Below are 18,868 nucleotides of genomic sequence, written 5' to 3' on the forward strand. Positions count from 1 at the left end.
GTTCCCTGTCTGACTTGTACCTGCGTCTTGTTGTCCATAATTGTCATTTAAGGATAGACTAAGTCAAGTAGGTATGGGACGTGGGCCGTCCTTGTCAGGATGATCACCCTGCTTTCAAGTCCTTGCTTGGTTATGGAAAGAATTCCCAGTCCTGTGTCTGTTCTGTTTGTGTTTGTCTTGTTAGATGACGCCTGTACAGGGCATCATGGTTGCACCCTGCATGGACATGACATGGGGGTAACTCTGCAGTAAGTATTACTATAAAGTTCTGGGTAAGGTCCCTTTATTAAAGTGACAGAAGGCGGCCATACCTACTGATACAACATATAAGGCCAGGTATAGACACAACATCCCTCAGCATGCAGATGGGCAGATTACTATATGGAGGAGCATTGTACAGGTGCATTAGAGGGAGTGATTGCTTAGTATTATACTTGCACATAGATGAAGCATACAAAGGGTACTAGTCCCACCAATACATGTAGCACACATGTAAGAGGTAAACACTGCACCCCCTTAGTGCAGAGAAAGGTCCTGGAATTTACTAGGCACTTCAAAGAGAGGTCCCTCCCACTTAGTAAAGTCCTGAAAACTTACTGGGGACTGTAAGAAAGCTAGGTGCAGCACAGCAGGCAGAGGGGCTGCTGGTGCCTGCAAGAAAAGTTGCAGAAAGCAGCAACCGATACTGTGCCAGAGTGTGGTGCTTATGGGGAGTGTGTCATAAAATTCTGGGGCTGCAGGGACTTGTTGACTAGGAGAGGTTGCTGATTCATAGCAGAGGACTGCTGAGGGCCAAAAGAGAAGGAGGGCCGATTGTACTATTTGTGTGAGCAAACTCCCAGGATAACTGTGCTATTGAGCAAGTGAATCAAGACTGAGAAAAGCCAGAGCACCCAGACTGGAACCGAGACCAACCAACAAGAAGTGCATCTGCAACGGATCGTAAGTGAGGCCAGCCTTATTAAAAGCCAGATAAGCACAAGTGTCTGTTAGGGAATACGCAGGCCTGATAGTTGCATAATACTATCCTGTGGGCTGCTGGTAAATTCATACTTAGTGACAGGTCTGAGACTTTACTTAAAACGAGCCTGGGAACTTCTGGTTAATTGCTTTGAGAGTTTACAACCAATTCGTTAGTTGTTTCCAGTTCTTCAGTGACCTACGAACTGTAATCAACAATTATTGGTTTAAATAGATACACTAAAGTATCGCTTGCTCTATTGCTGGTGTGTGTTGCTTATACTGGGATTATTAAGCATAACATAACCCTATTCTTTTAGGGCTAATGCCCATGGCTGGATTTCTGCCGCGTGAAATGCGGCGGAAATCCGCAGCCCTGTGCCGCAGCTATTAGGTTCTATTGAACCTAATAGCTCAATGTTCACGCTGCGAAATTCTACCGCAGAATCACCGCCCACCGTCGGCCGAGTCATCCCACACTGCCGGCGCGACGGGATTCAAGCGGAGGATCCGGAGAGGTGAGTATGGGGTCTTTGGGGGGCGTCGTGATGGACTCCACTGCTATATTTTGCTGGCAGAGTCCATCACGGCCGTGGGCATGAGGCCTAAGTCTCTTGATTACAATAAATATTGTGTATTTTTGTACTCAGTCCGTATCCTGGAACCTGCATTGCGCACCATCTGCCATGTCACACCAAGCAGGCTTACACCCTATTAATGACGACACATACGATTTAGCCTGGCAGGCGGCCCTGCAGCTGAAAAGTGAACTGCACTGGCTCTGACACCCTGGGCACCTCATCATTTAAAGGCAGACTGTTTGCTGCAAAAATAATGATAAATACGAGATATTGGTTAATATTTTGGCCAAAAAAACAAGCTCGCAACTCATGATTGGGCAAAAAATGTTCTTGCCTGAATATCGGGCAGTGTAACATAGTAACATAGTTTGTTAGGCCGAATGAAGACAATGTCCATCTAGTCCAGCCTTCTATCCTATTGTGTTGATCCAGAGGAAGGCAAAAAAAAACCCAAGAGCAGAAGCCAATTAGCCCTTTTGGGGAAAAAATTCCCCAGGCCCTTAAAAGGCCCTTAAAGCATTATAATCCTTCTAGGATGCAATATCTAGAAGTGCCATGAGTGGGGTGTAGTGTCTCCCAGTAGGATAAGCAATGAGGGTCTGCACTTCACGAATATTAGATCATATCTATTATATTAGAATATTTCTCCTCTTTTTAATACGTGATACTTAATGGTCACATCTGCATGGTAATATGTGGTAGTTATACAATATCTGCAGGTCACGGGTTTTCACATGTGATGAGTGCCTCGCCGGTTTTGCGCTGCTCAGGTTATGGATGTAGTAGAGGTAATGAGAAAAGGTCATTACGTATATTCAATTAATGGCGGAGCACGCGGAGCTATTACAGCACAACCTTGTCAAACAAGAGGTGGAAATGCAATTATGGCTTAGATTAGAAATGCCTTGCAGAGGTCACATGCATTAGTTTAGGGTCACGAGACACCGTATGCAGTGCACAGAAGTAGTAGTGGGAATTGAAAGCGCGAAGGCATAGAAAATATATACTGTATCACAAGGACACTTGTGATGTCAAATATGTCAGTCAGTGGTGGAAGTAAGGAAGATGGGACCTGAGCGCCATGGTCCCATCACATGTTTCCAAATACCAACTAGTCTAAGCAATAAATAATATAAAGTAGGGTTGTACAGAATGGGACCCATTTGGTGCTGGTGAACACAACCACAATCCTAACCTCCTGGGACAAAAAAACTTGGTTGCTTGTGTCATCTCTATTCCATGATCCTTGGGTAAACGCCCCATGCCCTTTTTGTAGGACCTGTAGAGTCAATTCCTGCACAGGAGGTTCTCGACACCCATTAAATGGATTCTGTCACCAAGTTCATTAAAGGACCACTCTGGTTATATACGAGTATACATAAAGCTAGTGCTCCCTTGCTTAGTTATTTCTTTCTGTCTGAAACTCATGGCCTCTTTTTCCTTAGACGGTCATGCAATCTCAATTCTGACCAGCTCAGATCTGCTTGAAGCTGGCTGCAGGGGAACAGGGTCATTCCCGTCACAATTACGGATGATGATGACACAGTTCCTGAAACACAGCTATAATAGAGGAGATCACGGCTCATCCTCCTGACAGTATACTTATGGTCTGAAGTTTATTTAGAAGAACATAGGAGCTAATTAAATTATCCCTCCCTGCAGAAAGAAATGGTGTAGCTGTGCGGATACATCATGGGATAGATGTGAAAGTGAAACCAAAATCTTTCGGCATCAAGATGATGGCTGATAAGGGGGCTGCACTGCAGGGAAGTGGCTGGAATACACAGAGAAGACCTGCAGAGTGTGGCAGGCAATTAGGGGGGCAGAGATGGAAAAATGTGTTTTCGTCTGAATGGCCCTTTAAGTATGACTCGGAGCTGAGTTTCGAGTCATGGGGGTGGCCGTGCCAGCTTCTCTCCACCTGCATCATGCAGCCTGACAGCTTTCTTCCCTTTCATGTATAGGGAGAGAGCTGTCACTCCATACATTGCGTATGGGAGAGGCCAGCATGGCCCACCTCTACAGCTCGACTCAGCTCCAAGTCAAAACTCATGAACCTGGTGACAGAATCCCTTTAAAATAAGGGATGCAACCAACCTGGTCTAGGCTTCCTCTTTCCAGGGTCTTCTCCTTTGGCACATACACCCATCTATCGATACCCCATACTCCCCAGGAAACCCAAGACTGGTTTTTGGATCCAAACAAATTCTATCAACTCTTACCTAATAAAGAGATAGCCTTGCTATTGGGAGTGGGCCCACTCACTTCCATAGTTAGTGAATATTTCCGAGATGGCATTAGCTACCCACTACCACTACTGGTTTAAAGACAGGGTGGTTTATTAACTGGACTGAGACTATGGTTTTAAAGGTGACTTACGGAAACCTATGCAGAAAGCTTGTATGCCTCCTCCTTGCTAGAATAGTCTTCCTCTCAGAAACGTTTGTTTCCTCGTAGACTTGGCTTCTGAGAAAATTGACCCAAGAGTTTTATAAATATTGGATCAAGCCTTGTGTCAGAGACTACTTCAGTTTATTATACTGAACTATGTATTGAAATCTAGGTTTATGATTGGTGGATCCATGCAGCAAACCCACTTTTCTAAGAAAGTCTTGATATAGAAGACCTATTTTAGAACATCTTCTGGGAATATAAGGTTCTCCACAGTCTAAGGCCTCTGGCGCAATAGCATATTTGTGTCTGTGTGCTGTCCATGTTAAGTTACACCTGAGCCTCATACTTGGACATATGGCAAGTGAGTCGGTAGCTTAAACTGCACATTTTACCTTCATGGTCATATTCAAAAATGTTGAGGTGATGGACTAACCTTGGAAAATAGGAGCTATGTTCCACACAGCAATACTTCCAGCTTTCATAAACTGTCCCAAGGCGATTTCCAGGAAGAAAATCGGAATTCCACCAAAGATAGCGATCAGGACATAAGGAATGAGAAAGACACCTGGAAAGAGGGAGAGAATTTTTGGTCATACAAGGTTGGGTAGATCAGCTCAATGCAGATCATTATGGTATACATATGGAATGCCGTGACATACAAGCCATAGAGGCAGATCATGTGACTGCTATGTGGCCCTTTGAGATAGGGGTCCCAGCCTTGTTGGTCACAAGCCTTTTGCTCACCGTGACACAAGATTTACAATGACAAAACCCAGCCTCTTCTCTTCTACTAAATGACATAAGCAATAGTCTATCACTTCTACTTTTACCACTTGATAATCCGCCTATCACAACCCAAGATTTGGAACCCACCAACATTTCCAGTGTCCTCATAATAAACTCTGAAGATTTCCTTCCACAAATCTGCTGTCGCTTGGTTTTATCAACCAGGAGCCTTTGACATGCTTATCGTTGGTGTTAGTCAAGAAGACGTATTAATTTGTGATTATATCCAGTTGGCAGTGGAGACAGTTTGATTTATAAGAGGATTCAAGGGGGATTAGGACGTCAGTATAAGGTGACGCTGGTGCAGGCGGTGGGGACGTGTAGCAAAGTCTGACTGTAGAAGGTCAGAGTACGATATTTAGGGGTTGACCACATATGCAATGGAGAACAATTGGGCAAACTATCAATGCAACCTGGCATAAAAAAAGTGAAATATAGGATACACATGTATGTTCTTTACGTATTTATTACATGATTGATATCTAGATATGGTACCTCTTCCCAGACTCTGTCATTGATATCGGTGGCCGGTGCAGCATGGGTGGCCCCTAAGGCGACTCATACTAAAATAGCTTATGGCTTTTAGTGCTGGCTTCTTCATATGTCATTTCATGACAACATATACAGACCATTATTGTACAGCGGGATCAATGGAGTGGTTGGGTTACAAGTTTTACCAGGTTTATTTAATTGAATTTCCATTGAAATGCACATAGAAATGTCAATAGCCCTTCTAGTGATCGGACCTCCGGCATGGAAGTACCAGGGCAGGGGATTTGTAGGGTTTACAGCCATATCATTACCTACAAGAAGCAACTAGATGCTGTTCACTTTCACAGAGACTTGTAATATGATTAAAGGGGTTTCTAGGCAAAAACTATTGGTGACCTATCCTCAAGATAGTGATCGTCGGGGATCCATCGCTCGTGATCCCCAGCAATCAGTTGATCACCTGGCCCGCCATCAATGCAATGGGCCGGTTGTGCGTCGTAAGGGTCGGGACGGGAAGTTCCATAAACTGGCTTCACTCCTGTTGAAATCAGTAAGAGCTGAAGCCTCCTATTACACTTCCGCGGTTGTCTCTAATATTGAAGGCGGCAGTGCCAGAAGTGTAATAGCCAGCCTCAGCTCTCATTGAATTAAATCAGCTAGGCCACTTCTGGTGCCGTTTGCTATGACCCACGTCTGGCCTGTTGCACTTTTATGTCACAGGCGATGGTATTATAAGGCAGATTCAAGATGCGATGCAGCAGAAGGAGTTACAAAACAAAATAATATTTATTGGTTAACAAAGAGATAAAAGTGAGTAATGTTATAACGATAAGAAAGCAGGTTACCTTTTACAGTAGATTCTCCTGCCACTAGCTATAGCAAAGAAAATCCTAGCAGTAACAACTTATGTACAATAACAAACAATATTTAACCCTTTGCAGTCCAATTTTGGATTCAGGGTTTCCTAGGGGGCTTTCTCTTTCTGCCATTATACAATTGTGCCACCTGCTGGCTAGAGCCAGTACTGCGGTATGGGACATGCTGGAGAGGGCCCCCCAACAACAGAGCGGCCAGTAATATACAGTAAGAATACCCTGCCGGACGTCTTCGGACATCGGAGCTGTACAGCCTTCAATCAGAATGTCTTTAGACGTCAGACAGTGGATTGGAAAGGGTTAATATTTTGTACAAAATAACAGCACCAGCAATACATTATCAGTAATGCTGTAATCGGATCAGTCCTATAGAACAGAAATATAAATCTCACAATCTAATGACAGTTCATCCATGAAAAGGTTAACGCTTCACTTTCTGCAGTCAATATCCTATTCAGTCTTTTAGAAAAACTGATTCGCATATCTAAGTACACAGTCTCTTTAAATATCTCAGTCCATAACCCGAATTTAAGGACCAAAAATTTACGTTGTGTCAGTATCCAGACTATTATCCCTTCCTATAACAGACCTGCTAATGTATCGTCCCTAGCAGTGTGCACACCTAGTGATTTTACTGAGGTTGGCCTCACTTACAACTTGTTCCAAACACTCTCTTCAGTGTCCTCCTTGGTCTTAATCTGTGCCTCTAGGCACACTCCTGCACCGTCTTTCGTGGGCAACAGGCAATCTCAATTTCCTTTGCTTTCTCTCATCCAGGGCTGAGGCTCTCACTGCCTCTTCCTCTCTGACAGCAGCAGCTCCTCTGCAGATCATTGCATCCTTTCAGCAGCAGCCTCCAGCTGCACCTCAGTTCACTTACAAAAAGTTGAACTCGCTCTTCTAACGCAGCAGGAAATTGTGCTTTTATGGCCCTGACATAATCTCGGTAGAATGTACCCACAGAGCATGCTCAGTTCAGTTTAGAGTGCTCATCTTAGTGCTCCATTGTGAGACCCGGTATACCGGTGCTTGCGCATGCCAAAAAAGAATGCGACAGACCCATTGAAATGGTGCGCAAATAGCAGCGTATTTGTACCACCTATTTACTTCAATGGCCAATTGTGTGATACGCCCCAAAATAATACTAAACTGAGGGAACACATACAGATTAGCACAGCCCAGGCATGGCTATAGGGGTGCAGAGGTTGCGGTCACAATCAGACCAGCAGGTCCCTGTGCCACCTCTGATCAGGTTACTACTATAAATGACACATCAGCGTTGGAGCCTCTGTATTAGGGCCCGGCCTCTTCAAGACTCTTCCAGCAAGTAGAAGATGGTAAGAACATCATGAATAGCTAACTCCATGCAAGACGGGATGTACAACCCACACTAGTAAGACTGAACAATGACTGCCTTGGGATGCTTGCTCAGGACAAAGAACGGAAGAACGAAGACATTCTTTTCATTTCCATTTGCAATGTCTTCACTGACCTAAGACGCCAACGAGGAACTTTGTGCTTGTGTACACAGAAGCGCGTTCTCATCCATTCTCAGACAAACTACGTATTCAAGGCCACCAGTCTGCCGAACATAAAGTTTACTGTAAAGTGCTACAAATGCCACAAAGCAGTAAAAATGGATTATAATATTTTGGCCGTATCGGCCCAAGTTGAACTGTTCATAAAAAAAAGTTTCGTGTATCGCAACATGCCTGACTTCATGAGCTTTCCTCTGCGGTGCTGCTTCCAAGGGGGGTCTTAAGTGGCCAAAACCCTAGTATCCCTGCTGCCTAAAACACGATGACCCCTACTTGTAAATCTAGCCTGGTGCAAACTGTAAGAAGGGACTCAGTAACTCCCTCCACATCAGTGGTCATAAGGAAAGGTCATCAACGTCAAATAGGTGGAAGTCCACCACAGGGGCTCCTACATATCACCTGTCAGTGGTGGCCATGGTGCACGGATATCTACCGCAGGCGCAGCACCATACATTTCAATACAGCTGTGCCTAGTATAGCACCCCCTATAGTTACACCTTTGGAGTGGCCATAGACAACTATACTATTAGTATTATTTACTGACCGTATATGACTCTATAGTCTCTGTTTTTACCAGTAATGGAAACAATAAAGGAGCCTCATCCTACTGGGATTACTGGGAATGTTGAACATTTCCAAAGGAGGATTCAGCGCAGAGGATAATTAGGCCCAGGGGTAGGTCAGAGGTAAACCATCTGCAGGATTCATTTCATGAGGACCTTGAGCGTCTCCTTTCGGTTTCAGTATTTCAGCTCTTCTGTTGGATCTACAGGCTTATACTTAAAGTGACCGTCTAGTTTCAGGACAGAATTCTGTCCCAGCCCCGAGGGTTGAGGGGTATATTATCTGCAGTTGTTCTTCTCTGCTCTCCCTCCAATCTGCCGGTTCCAGGTCTCATTTTTAGCCTTCTTAGATGGCCGACACAATCTTCAGCCTACCTAATCCTCACAGTGCATCGATAGTCTTAGACTACCAATACACTATACTTGCCCTCTAATTGGTCAGGTGATCTGCACTGGCCAATCAGTGATTAGTCCACAATATGCATTAGGTAGTTGAAAAAATTGCTGCAGTCATCTTGGACTGCTGAAAACGGGCCAAAACTGTTGGATAGGAGCGTTGGTAGAGAGGAAAAGCTGTGCGTAACGTATACTCTTCCCCTTCCTGTCCTGGGACAGAATTTTGTCCCAAAATTGGAGGTTTGCTTTAATGAAATAGAATGTAAGTGCAGCTCCAGGATCCTCAATTGCCTCAGTATATGTGTAGTACACACTTCAAAGATGAGCAAGTTCAGCTGCAGTATAAAGCATGGGGGCCTGTTCTGCAGCCTGAGTTAATAATGAGACCTGCAGCAAGTGTAATGTTTTGTAATATTTTTATTTTACATGATCCTGTAGGTCTTATTGTCCCTATTAGTTGCCATATAGTTTGTGATTACTGATTTAAAGGATGTCTATAGTTGACTGCAAGCTGCTGTTCCCTGTTATCAGCCAGAGAAGCTGAGTGTAGTAATATGTGGCACATTCAGAATCACCACTCATAAACACGTTATAATATTTGTTTCGCCACCCAGGTCAGCTGTAAACCAGGACCAGGACGTCATTTCTTCTTATCTCAAGTCCTGTCCAAGTTGTAAGACAGAGTTCGTTAATCATTACCCGTCCGGTTAAGAATACGTGATTGTCAAGGTTTGTTTCATGGATCCTACATTGCGACTATGGCAGTGTGAACATTGAGTTTGTTCCCAACTAGAGATGAGCGAGCATACTCACTAAGGGCAATTGCTCGAGCGAGCATTGCCCTTAGCGAGTACCTGCCCGCTCGAGAGAAAAGGTTCGGCTGCCGGCGCGGGTGACAGGTGAGTTGCGGCAGTGAGCAGGGGGAGCAGGGGGGGGGGGAGAGGGCGAGAGAGATCTCCCCTCCGTTCCTCCCCGCTCACCCCCGCCGCTCCCTGCCCGCTGCCAGCCGAACCTTTTCTCTCGAGCGGGCAGGTACTCGCTAAGGGTAATGCCCGCTCATCACTATTCCCAACCTATATGCTAAGTGCATCCATAAGGCTCCGTTAGCTGAACGGAGGCCAAAAGAGCGCCCTTCTGGTCTCAGCCAGGCCGGTATGTATCTATGTGGACAAAACATTTAAAGGAGCCAATCTTCATAACAGACTATATTACATGGGATGACGAGGCCCTTCAAAAACTTTATCCCGGATATGCTAGACTTTTTTTACAGCCTGGTGCAGAACCGGTTATCATGATCTGAATGCCCTGAACTGCAACGTCAAGAAATGTGTGAGCTTATTGTCTCTATATCTCAAGAAGAGCGTTTTGCCTTCATATTTCCTAAAGTTTACAACTGTTCTTCTATTGCAACCCAAAAATGTGTTTCGGGGCCCTCGTACCATTATAATTTTTTTTTTTTGCTGTTGTTGAAATGTTCCATCATAATGTGAAAAGTGCAATGTAATGTAACGTTTCATAAGGTAATGGAGCCCACCTTAAGTTTTGTGGTGTGTTATCTGGAAGAGCCCCATCCATGTTCAGGTTAATTATAAGAAAACTGATACTATGTAGTGTTGGATCTCTTTAGGCGGATCCAGATGGACAGACTTTGGGAAGAATTATTTTGAACAGGTCCCGTTGCTTGCGTGAGACGCCGGGTTCTGCCACGACTTACACCTGTTATGCAACTTTCATGTTGCTTTGTGCATCTACACCCCGCAGCTAGGAACTGTTGACAAAAGGTATTACATCCTGCAGATGGGAATTGTAATAACTTGGATGCTTAAAGGCATATTTGTGTTTTGAATGTAAATACTTTGGCAAACTTATGTAATTACGTAATGCAAAACTGTAAAAAAAAAAACCCGCTGAGGATGACTCCTGTAAAAAAAGGGGGGAATTGTAGTGACCTGAAGTGGTCACTACGAAAATCTGTAACATAGCTACATATGTTCCCCTCTAAAATAATCCCTAAAATGTAGTCGGTTAGAGGATCAACATGCCCCAAACCCCCAGAACTACCAGGGGGTAGTCTTAGGTTCCTCTCTAGCCCCTGAGCCCTATACTCATGAGGACCTAGAGTCCATAAATAGACCCACCCAGTTCTGGAGAGTTCAGTTAATAGTCAGTGTCTGTTGAGTGAGTTAACAAGTTAACGAGTAACCAAGTAGTCATGCAGTGATGAAGGAGAGGTGTAGTCTACAGAAGAAGGTAAGGCACAAGAAACAGAAAGGAAAAGAAAGAAACTTTTTATTTCATCTAACCTTTGAATTCTGGACGTAAAGGAGAATTTGGACTTTGTTTGGATGTTGCCTTGTCTTTGCCGGTTATCTAGTAATAAGTTCAACTGTTTCACCGTTTCCCTCATGTCCTGTAGCTCCTTCTCAGTAGGAACACCGGCACTAAGCTACACTACACCGCCCTCCAGGGACAGGGACTACTACTCCCATCATCTTTGTATAGCCTGGGGTGGTCATGATAGTAACCATAGGGGTGGGGATGAGCTGCCTTGAACTATACAGTTTCTATAGTAATACCTTAAAGGGATTGTCTGGATTTTTTACTATTGATGACTTATGTTCCGGATAGGTCATCAGTAGTTGATCAGTGGGGGTCCAGCACTTGGGATCCCCACTGATTAGACGGTTCCCAGCACTTCTGCCAGTATGGACAGCATTGGAAGCAAATAGTGCTGTCCTAATTGCAGCGGGCCTTTTAATACTACAGGTCCAGTTCCCACTGAATTCAATGGGAGCTGTGCATGCAGTACCAAACTGGGTTGCTTCCATATTGTCAACGCTGTCTGCTTTCAGTGCTGTCCGTACTGAGTGGGCAATCTCCCGCACTCCTATTGAAATGAATGGAGCGACAGTGCACATGCGCATCCTCTACCCCATTCATATAGAGATCTTTGGTGCTGCCATTCTTGGGATCAGTAGGGGTTCCAGTAGTTGGACACCACTTATCATAAAGGTATCCCTTATCCTGTGATAGGGAATAACTTTATTGTAATTCAGCACAACCCCTTTAAAAAGTACAAAAGAGTAAACAGCTATAGGCAACATCTGACCATGGGCCCAAAAGATCAGTCTACCCTAGCCTCATTCCCTCACAACTCAATGTTGTTTTTTTAATCAATCTATTTATTTATCCACCCATCTCATATCTATCTATCTATCTATCTATCTATCTATCTATCTATCTATCTATCTATCTATCTATCTATCATCTATCTGTCTATCTCATATCTTTCTATCTATGTCATATCTATCTATCTATGTCATATCTATCTATCTATCTATCTATCTATCTATCTATCTATGTCATATCTATCTATCTCATATCTATCTATGTCATATCTATCTATCTATGTCATATCTATCTATCTATCTATCTATCTATCTATCTATCTATCTCATATCTATCTATCTATGTTCTATCTATCTATCTATCTCATATCTTTCTATCTATCTATCTCATATCTTTCTATCTATCTATCTCATATCTATCTATCTATCTATCTATCTATGTCATATATATCTATCTGTCTCATATCTATCTATCTCATATCTTTCTATCTATCTATCTCATATCTTTCTATCTCTCTATCTCATATCTATCTATCTATCTATCTAACATCTATCTATCTATGTCATATCTATCTATCTATTTATCTATGTCATATCTATCTATCTATCTCATATCTATCTATCTCATATCTATCTATCTATTTATCTATGTCATATCTATCTATCTATCTCACATCTATCTATCTATGTCATATCTATCTATCTATCTATCTATCTATCTATCTATCTATCTATCTATCTATCTATCTATCTATCCATCCATCCATCCATCCATCCATCTCATATCTCTCTGTCCGCACTGATATTCCTGATCATTGTCAGTGTGGCTACAGATTTCCTTTGTTTTCGCTGTAAATATAAGCATTGTAAACTGGCTTTATTACTGACTTTGGGTCCCGCCTTGAAATCATTGTGTCAGTGAGTTACGTTTCTGCTACATTCTATTCATTAATGGTTACACATTTACCAGGGTTCCTCATCATTTAACTCTGCTCGCATTCTTCTCCACGTGTAACTTGTCCGTATACATGTATACATATGCTACTAAAGGGATTGTACAAGATTAGAAAAACAGGAGCACTTTCTTCCAGACACAGCAAGGGTTGTGTCTAGTACTACAGCTTTCATAGCTCTATGAATAGGGCTGAACTGCAATACCACACACAGCCTGCAGGCAAGAGTGGCACTGTGTTTGGGAAAAAAATTGCAGCCGTGTTTTTCTAATATTGTACAACCTCTTTAAATTATTATGTAGTTACTTCGTACTCATTATGGCTCAACGGGATGGTCTACATCTGAGATTTGTCAGTCCATAGAGGGGGCTCTGTGGACGACTCATTAAGTCCAATAGGCACCATGAAATGCTGCTGAAATAAGGACTCGCTGGCTAGTGACACACTGGCTGGTGATCCAAGAGGGTTGCCAAATGAATTTTTTTTATTTTGAGACAAGTTATCTAAAAATCACAGACAGACAACATTTTTTACGGACACATTGGAAAGTCATAAAGAATGATAAAGATTATGGCCGCCTGCAGACGAGCGGAAATCCCGCCGCGGGATTTCCGCCGCTGAAAGTCTGCATAGGAGTGCATTACAATACGCACTCCTATGCAGACGGCCGCGGTTTGGCCGCGCGAAATCTCGCGCGGCAAACAAACCGCGGCATGTTCTAATTTTGTGCGGAGCACGCACTCACCTGGCCGCCGGCTCCGGTCTGCGCATGCGCCGGCTGCGCGGCAGCCGGCACATCAAAGAGCCGGGGCCGCCAGGCGCGGGTGAGTACGCGCTCGTCCCTGCAGGCTCTGGGGTCGGATCGCGCGGCGAGATTTCTCGCTGCCGGATCCGACCCGCTCGTCTGCAGGCGGCCTATAGGTGATACATGTTATAGGTCAGATACTGATATGAACGGCACTTACCGTGAGATCTAAAATGATAAGTACACACAAAATAACCTGCTTAAGTGCCAGAAGAGTCAAAAACACATCTATTTTTTTCACAGGCATTGGAGAACAGGCCGCTATGTTTACGGACTGTCCAGGAATTTCTGGACTGTTGGCAACCCTGCTGATCAGTTTATCATCTCACAACCCTTTCTACAAAAAGAAGGGTCTATCAACTAAGGGGCACAAAAGTTCCTCTTCTACTCCATGTATGATGATGTCACTAATCCCAACTCCACACCTAGCATGGTGATGTCACTAATCCCTACTGCACACCAAGCATGGTGATGTCACGAATACCAACTCCATACCAAGCATGGTGATGTCACAAATCCCAACTCCACACCAAGCATGATGATGTCACTAAGTCTAACTCTGCGCTAAACATGATTAGGTCACAAATACCAACTCCACACTAAGCATGGTGATGTCACTAATCCTAACCCCACACATTAAACTTGGTCAGTATTCCCTGCTCAAGGGGTCAGGGGAAAATTTGGCATTGATTTTGGTTCATGAAATTTACAAATCCATCTGTTTTTCCTCTGGTTTTTCTCTTGTAGTGATAGTGCGAGATGAAAAAAAATACAGCACGTCCTATTTTTGGGTGATATTGCCCATTATTGTCTATGGGAATCGCAATGCATTTTTCTATTTTCACTACCGTATCGAAACAATATGCGATTTGCAACATGCTGGGTGCAGCGCTGGCTGTAATCCTTTTTTCTTACAAAACACATTGCACTCACAGGAAAAATCGCAGGTTAATTTAAAAGTGTAATTTCGCTCGGAGATATCACACCTGTCTGTGTAAATACAGCCTTATTAAATATCATACCTGCCTGTGTAAATACAGCCTTATTAAATGTCTCTTAAACTCTGTGTGGTTGTCTCCTGTATTACGTCCATCTACTGGGCTGATATGGCTACTGTTGGACTTGGTAATATAACGCAAAGTCCTGGTTCTGGACTCGGTGATATAACGCAAAGTCCTGGTTCTGGACTCGGTGATATAACGCAAAGTTCTGGTGCTATACTCGGTGATATAACACAAAGTCTTGGTGCTGGACTCGGTGATATAACACAAAGTCCTGGTGCTGGACTCGGTGATATAACACAAAGTTCTGGTGCTATACTCGGTGATATAACACAAAGTTCTGGTGCTATACTCGGTGATGTAACACAAAGTCTTGGTGCTGGACTCGGCGATACAACACAAAGTCCCGGTGCTGGACTCGGTGATATAACAGAAAGTCCTGGTGCTATACTTGATAATATAACACAAAGTCCTGGTGCTGGACTCGGTGATATAACGCAAAGTCTTGGTGCTGGACTCGGTGATACAACACCAAATCCCGGTGCTGGACTCGGTGATATATCGCAAAGTCTTGGTGCTGAACTCGGTGATACAACACAAAGTCCCGATGCTGGACTCGGTGATACAACACAAAGTCCCGGTGCTGGACTCGGTGATATAACACAAAGTCCTGGTGCTATACTTGATAATATAACACAAAGTTCTGGTGCTATACTCGGTGATATAACACAAAGTCCCTGTGCTGGACTCGGTGATACAACACAAAGTCCTGGTGCTGGACTCGGTGATACAACACAAAGTCCCGGTGCTGGACTCGGTGATATAACAGAAAGTCCTGGTGCTATACTTGATAATATAACACAAAGTCCTGGTGCTGGACTCGGTGATATAACACAAAGTTCTGGTGCTATACTCGGTGATATAACACAAAGTCTTGGTGCTGGACTCGGTGATATAACACAAAGTCCTGGTGCTATACGTGGTGATACAACACAAAGTCCCGGTGCTGGACTCGGTGATATAACACAGAGTCCCTGTGCTGGACTCGGTGATACAACACAAAGTCCTGGTGCTATACTCGGTGATACAACACAAAGTCCCGGTGCTGGACTCGGTGATACAACACAAAGTCTTGGTGCTATACTCGGTAATACAACACAAAGTCCCTGTGCTGGACTCGGTGATACAACACAAAGTCCTGGTGCTGGACTCGGTGATATAACGCAAAGTCTTGGTGCTGGACTCGGTGATACAACACAAAGTTCCGGTGCTGGACTTGGTGATATAACGCAAAGTCCTGGTGCTATACTCGGTGATATAACACAAAGTCCTGGTGCTATACTCGGTGATACAACACAAAGTCCTGGTGCTATACTCGGTGATATAACACAAAGTCCTGGTGCTATACTCGGTGATATAACACAAAGCCCTGGTGCTATACTCGGTGATATAACACAAAGTCCTGGTGCTATACTCGGTGATATAACACAAAGTCCTGGTGCTGGACTCGGTGATATAACACAAAGCCCTGGTGCTATACTCGGTGATACAACACAAAGCCCCGATGCTGGACTCATTGATATAACGCAAAGTCCTGAAATTCAGGAGCATGAAGCAGAATTCAAGAAACTGAATCCGACTGCTCTGTCTGGCACGTGGATTAACTCAATAAGCACCAGAGCTATGAGAACTGTGCACACACCCACCTCACTCTGCTTTTTATAGTGGCCAGACCTCCCCTTTTAAGGAAGGACAGAATGGAGGGCAAAAGGTAACATAAAGTATACATTTTTCATTAGCTTCCTGCATTAGGGATGCTACATTATGTATATATTATCGGAAGGTAGACTGTTGCTTGCATCAATCTGCAGAAAAGTAACCAAGGAAGTCAAAGTAAATGTCAAGAAGATCTCTGCCGATCTATCCATCTATCTAGAGGTCCTATATTTAGCAATTAAGTTTCCCACAAGACCATAATTTCATCCTTACTCTATAAGAGTGTGGTAGACCTGGCAAAGTTCAGTTCTCAGGCATCTAAGGTTGTACTGTGATGAAGCCATGTACCCCCTACTCAAATAACTTCAAGTGTCTCCATGGCTATGGCCATACGCAATGCTGCACCTATTAAAACACGGTATGGCAGAGTATAGGCCAAGTAGCCCCTTCAGACATGGCGTATACCACTGTGGAACACATGTGACAAACCAAAAACCTTGGATATTAAGTACACCTATCATAGAGAAATCGTAGGCTTAGCCGAGAGGTCACTTGTCCTTGACAATTGGTGGCCGTTTTAATTTTTAGTAAGTCTATGCACCTGCTTCTTCGAGACCATATGGGCTGAGACAGTGCATTGGGCAGGGTAGTTGTCTATGAATAGACTGACATTAAGGTTAGGGTCAGGTCAATCTAATATTACAAGTACACAAGATATGGAAGCAGGAGTTAAGACGAGAGTAACTGCTAGGACAAACTAGCGTTTGCGGAGGCATGGGACGGCCAAGACGTAGAAAGCATACATGCAAGACAGATTATATACAAACTGACAACTTTGGTAAGAACCAGGTAGACTAGCTAAGTAAATAACGGCAGAAAGAGTATGTTCTACTCAAATGCTATGACCCTACACACCCACCTCCTCCATTCTTGTAGCACAGGTAGGGGAATCTCCACACGTTTCCTAGTCCAACAGCAAATCCCACACAAGACATGATGAAATCCATCTGTCGAGTCCAAGTTTCCCTCTCAGGAATGGCTTCCCTAGACTTTGGGGAAAAGACGATGCCCCCTTTGATGGATCCATTATGACACAAGTCAGTATGTCCATTCCCGCTCGGTATGAGTTGTCCACTTTTCTCCTCCATATTCACATTGTAGCTGCCGTTCTCCAAGGACAATTTCCTCTTTTCCATCCTTCAATCTAAACCTGTCCCGAAAAAAAAAAAGGGACCGACGTAACCCAACCAAGTTCTTTGATCCTCAACGTCTCTTCCCCACCACCTGCTTGTGGACCTAACAAAACCCCCTTTAGAAATAAATAATAAATAATACTATAAAGGGAAAAACAAAAAAAATTACAGTACGAGAAATAATAAAAAATGATAATAATAAAAAAAAAAGTCGATCGATTTGGCAATTGAAATGGATCTGGAAAAAAATTCCAGAGAAGAGAAGAATAAGGGGAACGGGGATGGGGAATCAAAAACCGTCCACAAAGCACTTAAAGGTGAGCCGGAAGAATCTCATGGGTTACAGCGTTGGATGTCAAAGAAGGAGGAAATTCAGGGGGATTAGTGAGAAACACAAGCCCCCCACAAGTCGACCGAATCTGCAGTGTAATTCAGTCTGATAGCAGCTATATCGCCGACGTGCTACTGGGATTTCTGGATCCTACGCTGCTGTACTCGGAGGCTTAAAAGCCCAGGCTGGATAGTTCCTCCCTTCAACCCTCCTCTCTCGTCTTGCCCTTCCTCTTCTTGCCTTGCACCTACTCCTTCTTCATGGGATTCTCTGAAGCCCTGTCAAGCCAATTCCTGTCTCAATGTCTATGGCTCCTTGTTGTCCTCCACGCCTCCACCTTATTCCTCTGGATTTTCCCCTCCTTCCTCAATCTGTTGAATCCATTCAGAGTAAATCCCTTCCTTCTGCTCTTGCATTGCACTGTCAGACCTCACGTGGTTTCTATTTTGGGAAGTTCATGCAAGGAATGGGATACAAAAAGGGGAGGGCGAGATGAGGATGCATCAAGGCATCCGTAACCCAATGAGAGCGCTCTACGGAGTCAGCACCATCCAAGCCCTGCGAGAACTGCGCTTCATCTACGTAGACTGTAATACCCGTCAAGAGTGCAGTGTATGGTCAGAGAGCAGTCGCTGTCCACACCCCTATGGGATCGCTGTCTGTTCACAGGAAAGGCCTCACTGATTATCGCTATCAGGGCTCCTCGAGTGTTTGCACAAAGATGCATGTATTTGCACAGTGATTTGCACGCAGAATTGGTGCATTGTACTGTACATTTTTGCGCATGCCTGTTCATAGGCACGCGCGACACCCCTTCCCGTCCTAATTTAAAAGACGATTTAGTCTAATGAGGTCCCGGTGTGCGCTTTTCCTGTTTCACGTATCCTAGCAAATGTGTTTGCTCATCTCCCATAGACTTCTATGCTGGAAAATAGAGGAAGTCCTATATTTTTGCACGCATTTTGAAATGCGCGCAAAAATTAAAATTGTTAACGCGAAAGAGCCCATTGGCATCAATGCAAAAACGTAAGAATGCTCTGTAAAAAAAATTGCGCAAAAACATCCGTATGAGGCTCCGTCAGATGACTGTATGTGCAATCGTGCTCGCTTCAGCGCAATGTTTTTAGCGCCGTTTGATGAGGCAGATTTACGCATG

The 18,868-nt window shown here is 43.9% G+C and overlaps 1 protein-coding gene across 1 annotated transcript in view; it reads right to left on the reverse strand.

The window, feature by feature from the left end:
• SLC6A8 (solute carrier family 6 member 8) overlaps positions 1–18,055 on the reverse strand; it is a 69,259-nt gene extending 51,204 nt beyond the window's left edge. The window contains exons 1-2 of the mRNA XM_066580660.1: positions 17,108–18,055; positions 4,369–4,500 (exon numbers count right to left, since the gene is read on the reverse strand). Of these exons, the coding sequence (XP_066436757.1) occupies positions 4,369–4,500; positions 17,108–17,384 (409 nt within the window). The 5' untranslated portion in view covers positions 17,385–18,055. The remainder of the gene's footprint in view (positions 1–4,368; positions 4,501–17,107) is intronic.
• Between the last annotated feature and the right edge of the window lie 813 nt (positions 18,056–18,868).

This window comes from Eleutherodactylus coqui, chromosome 10, assembly GCF_035609145.1.
Source record: "Eleutherodactylus coqui strain aEleCoq1 chromosome 10, aEleCoq1.hap1, whole genome shotgun sequence".
NCBI classification, from domain to species: Eukaryota; Metazoa; Chordata; class Amphibia; order Anura; family Eleutherodactylidae; genus Eleutherodactylus; species Eleutherodactylus coqui.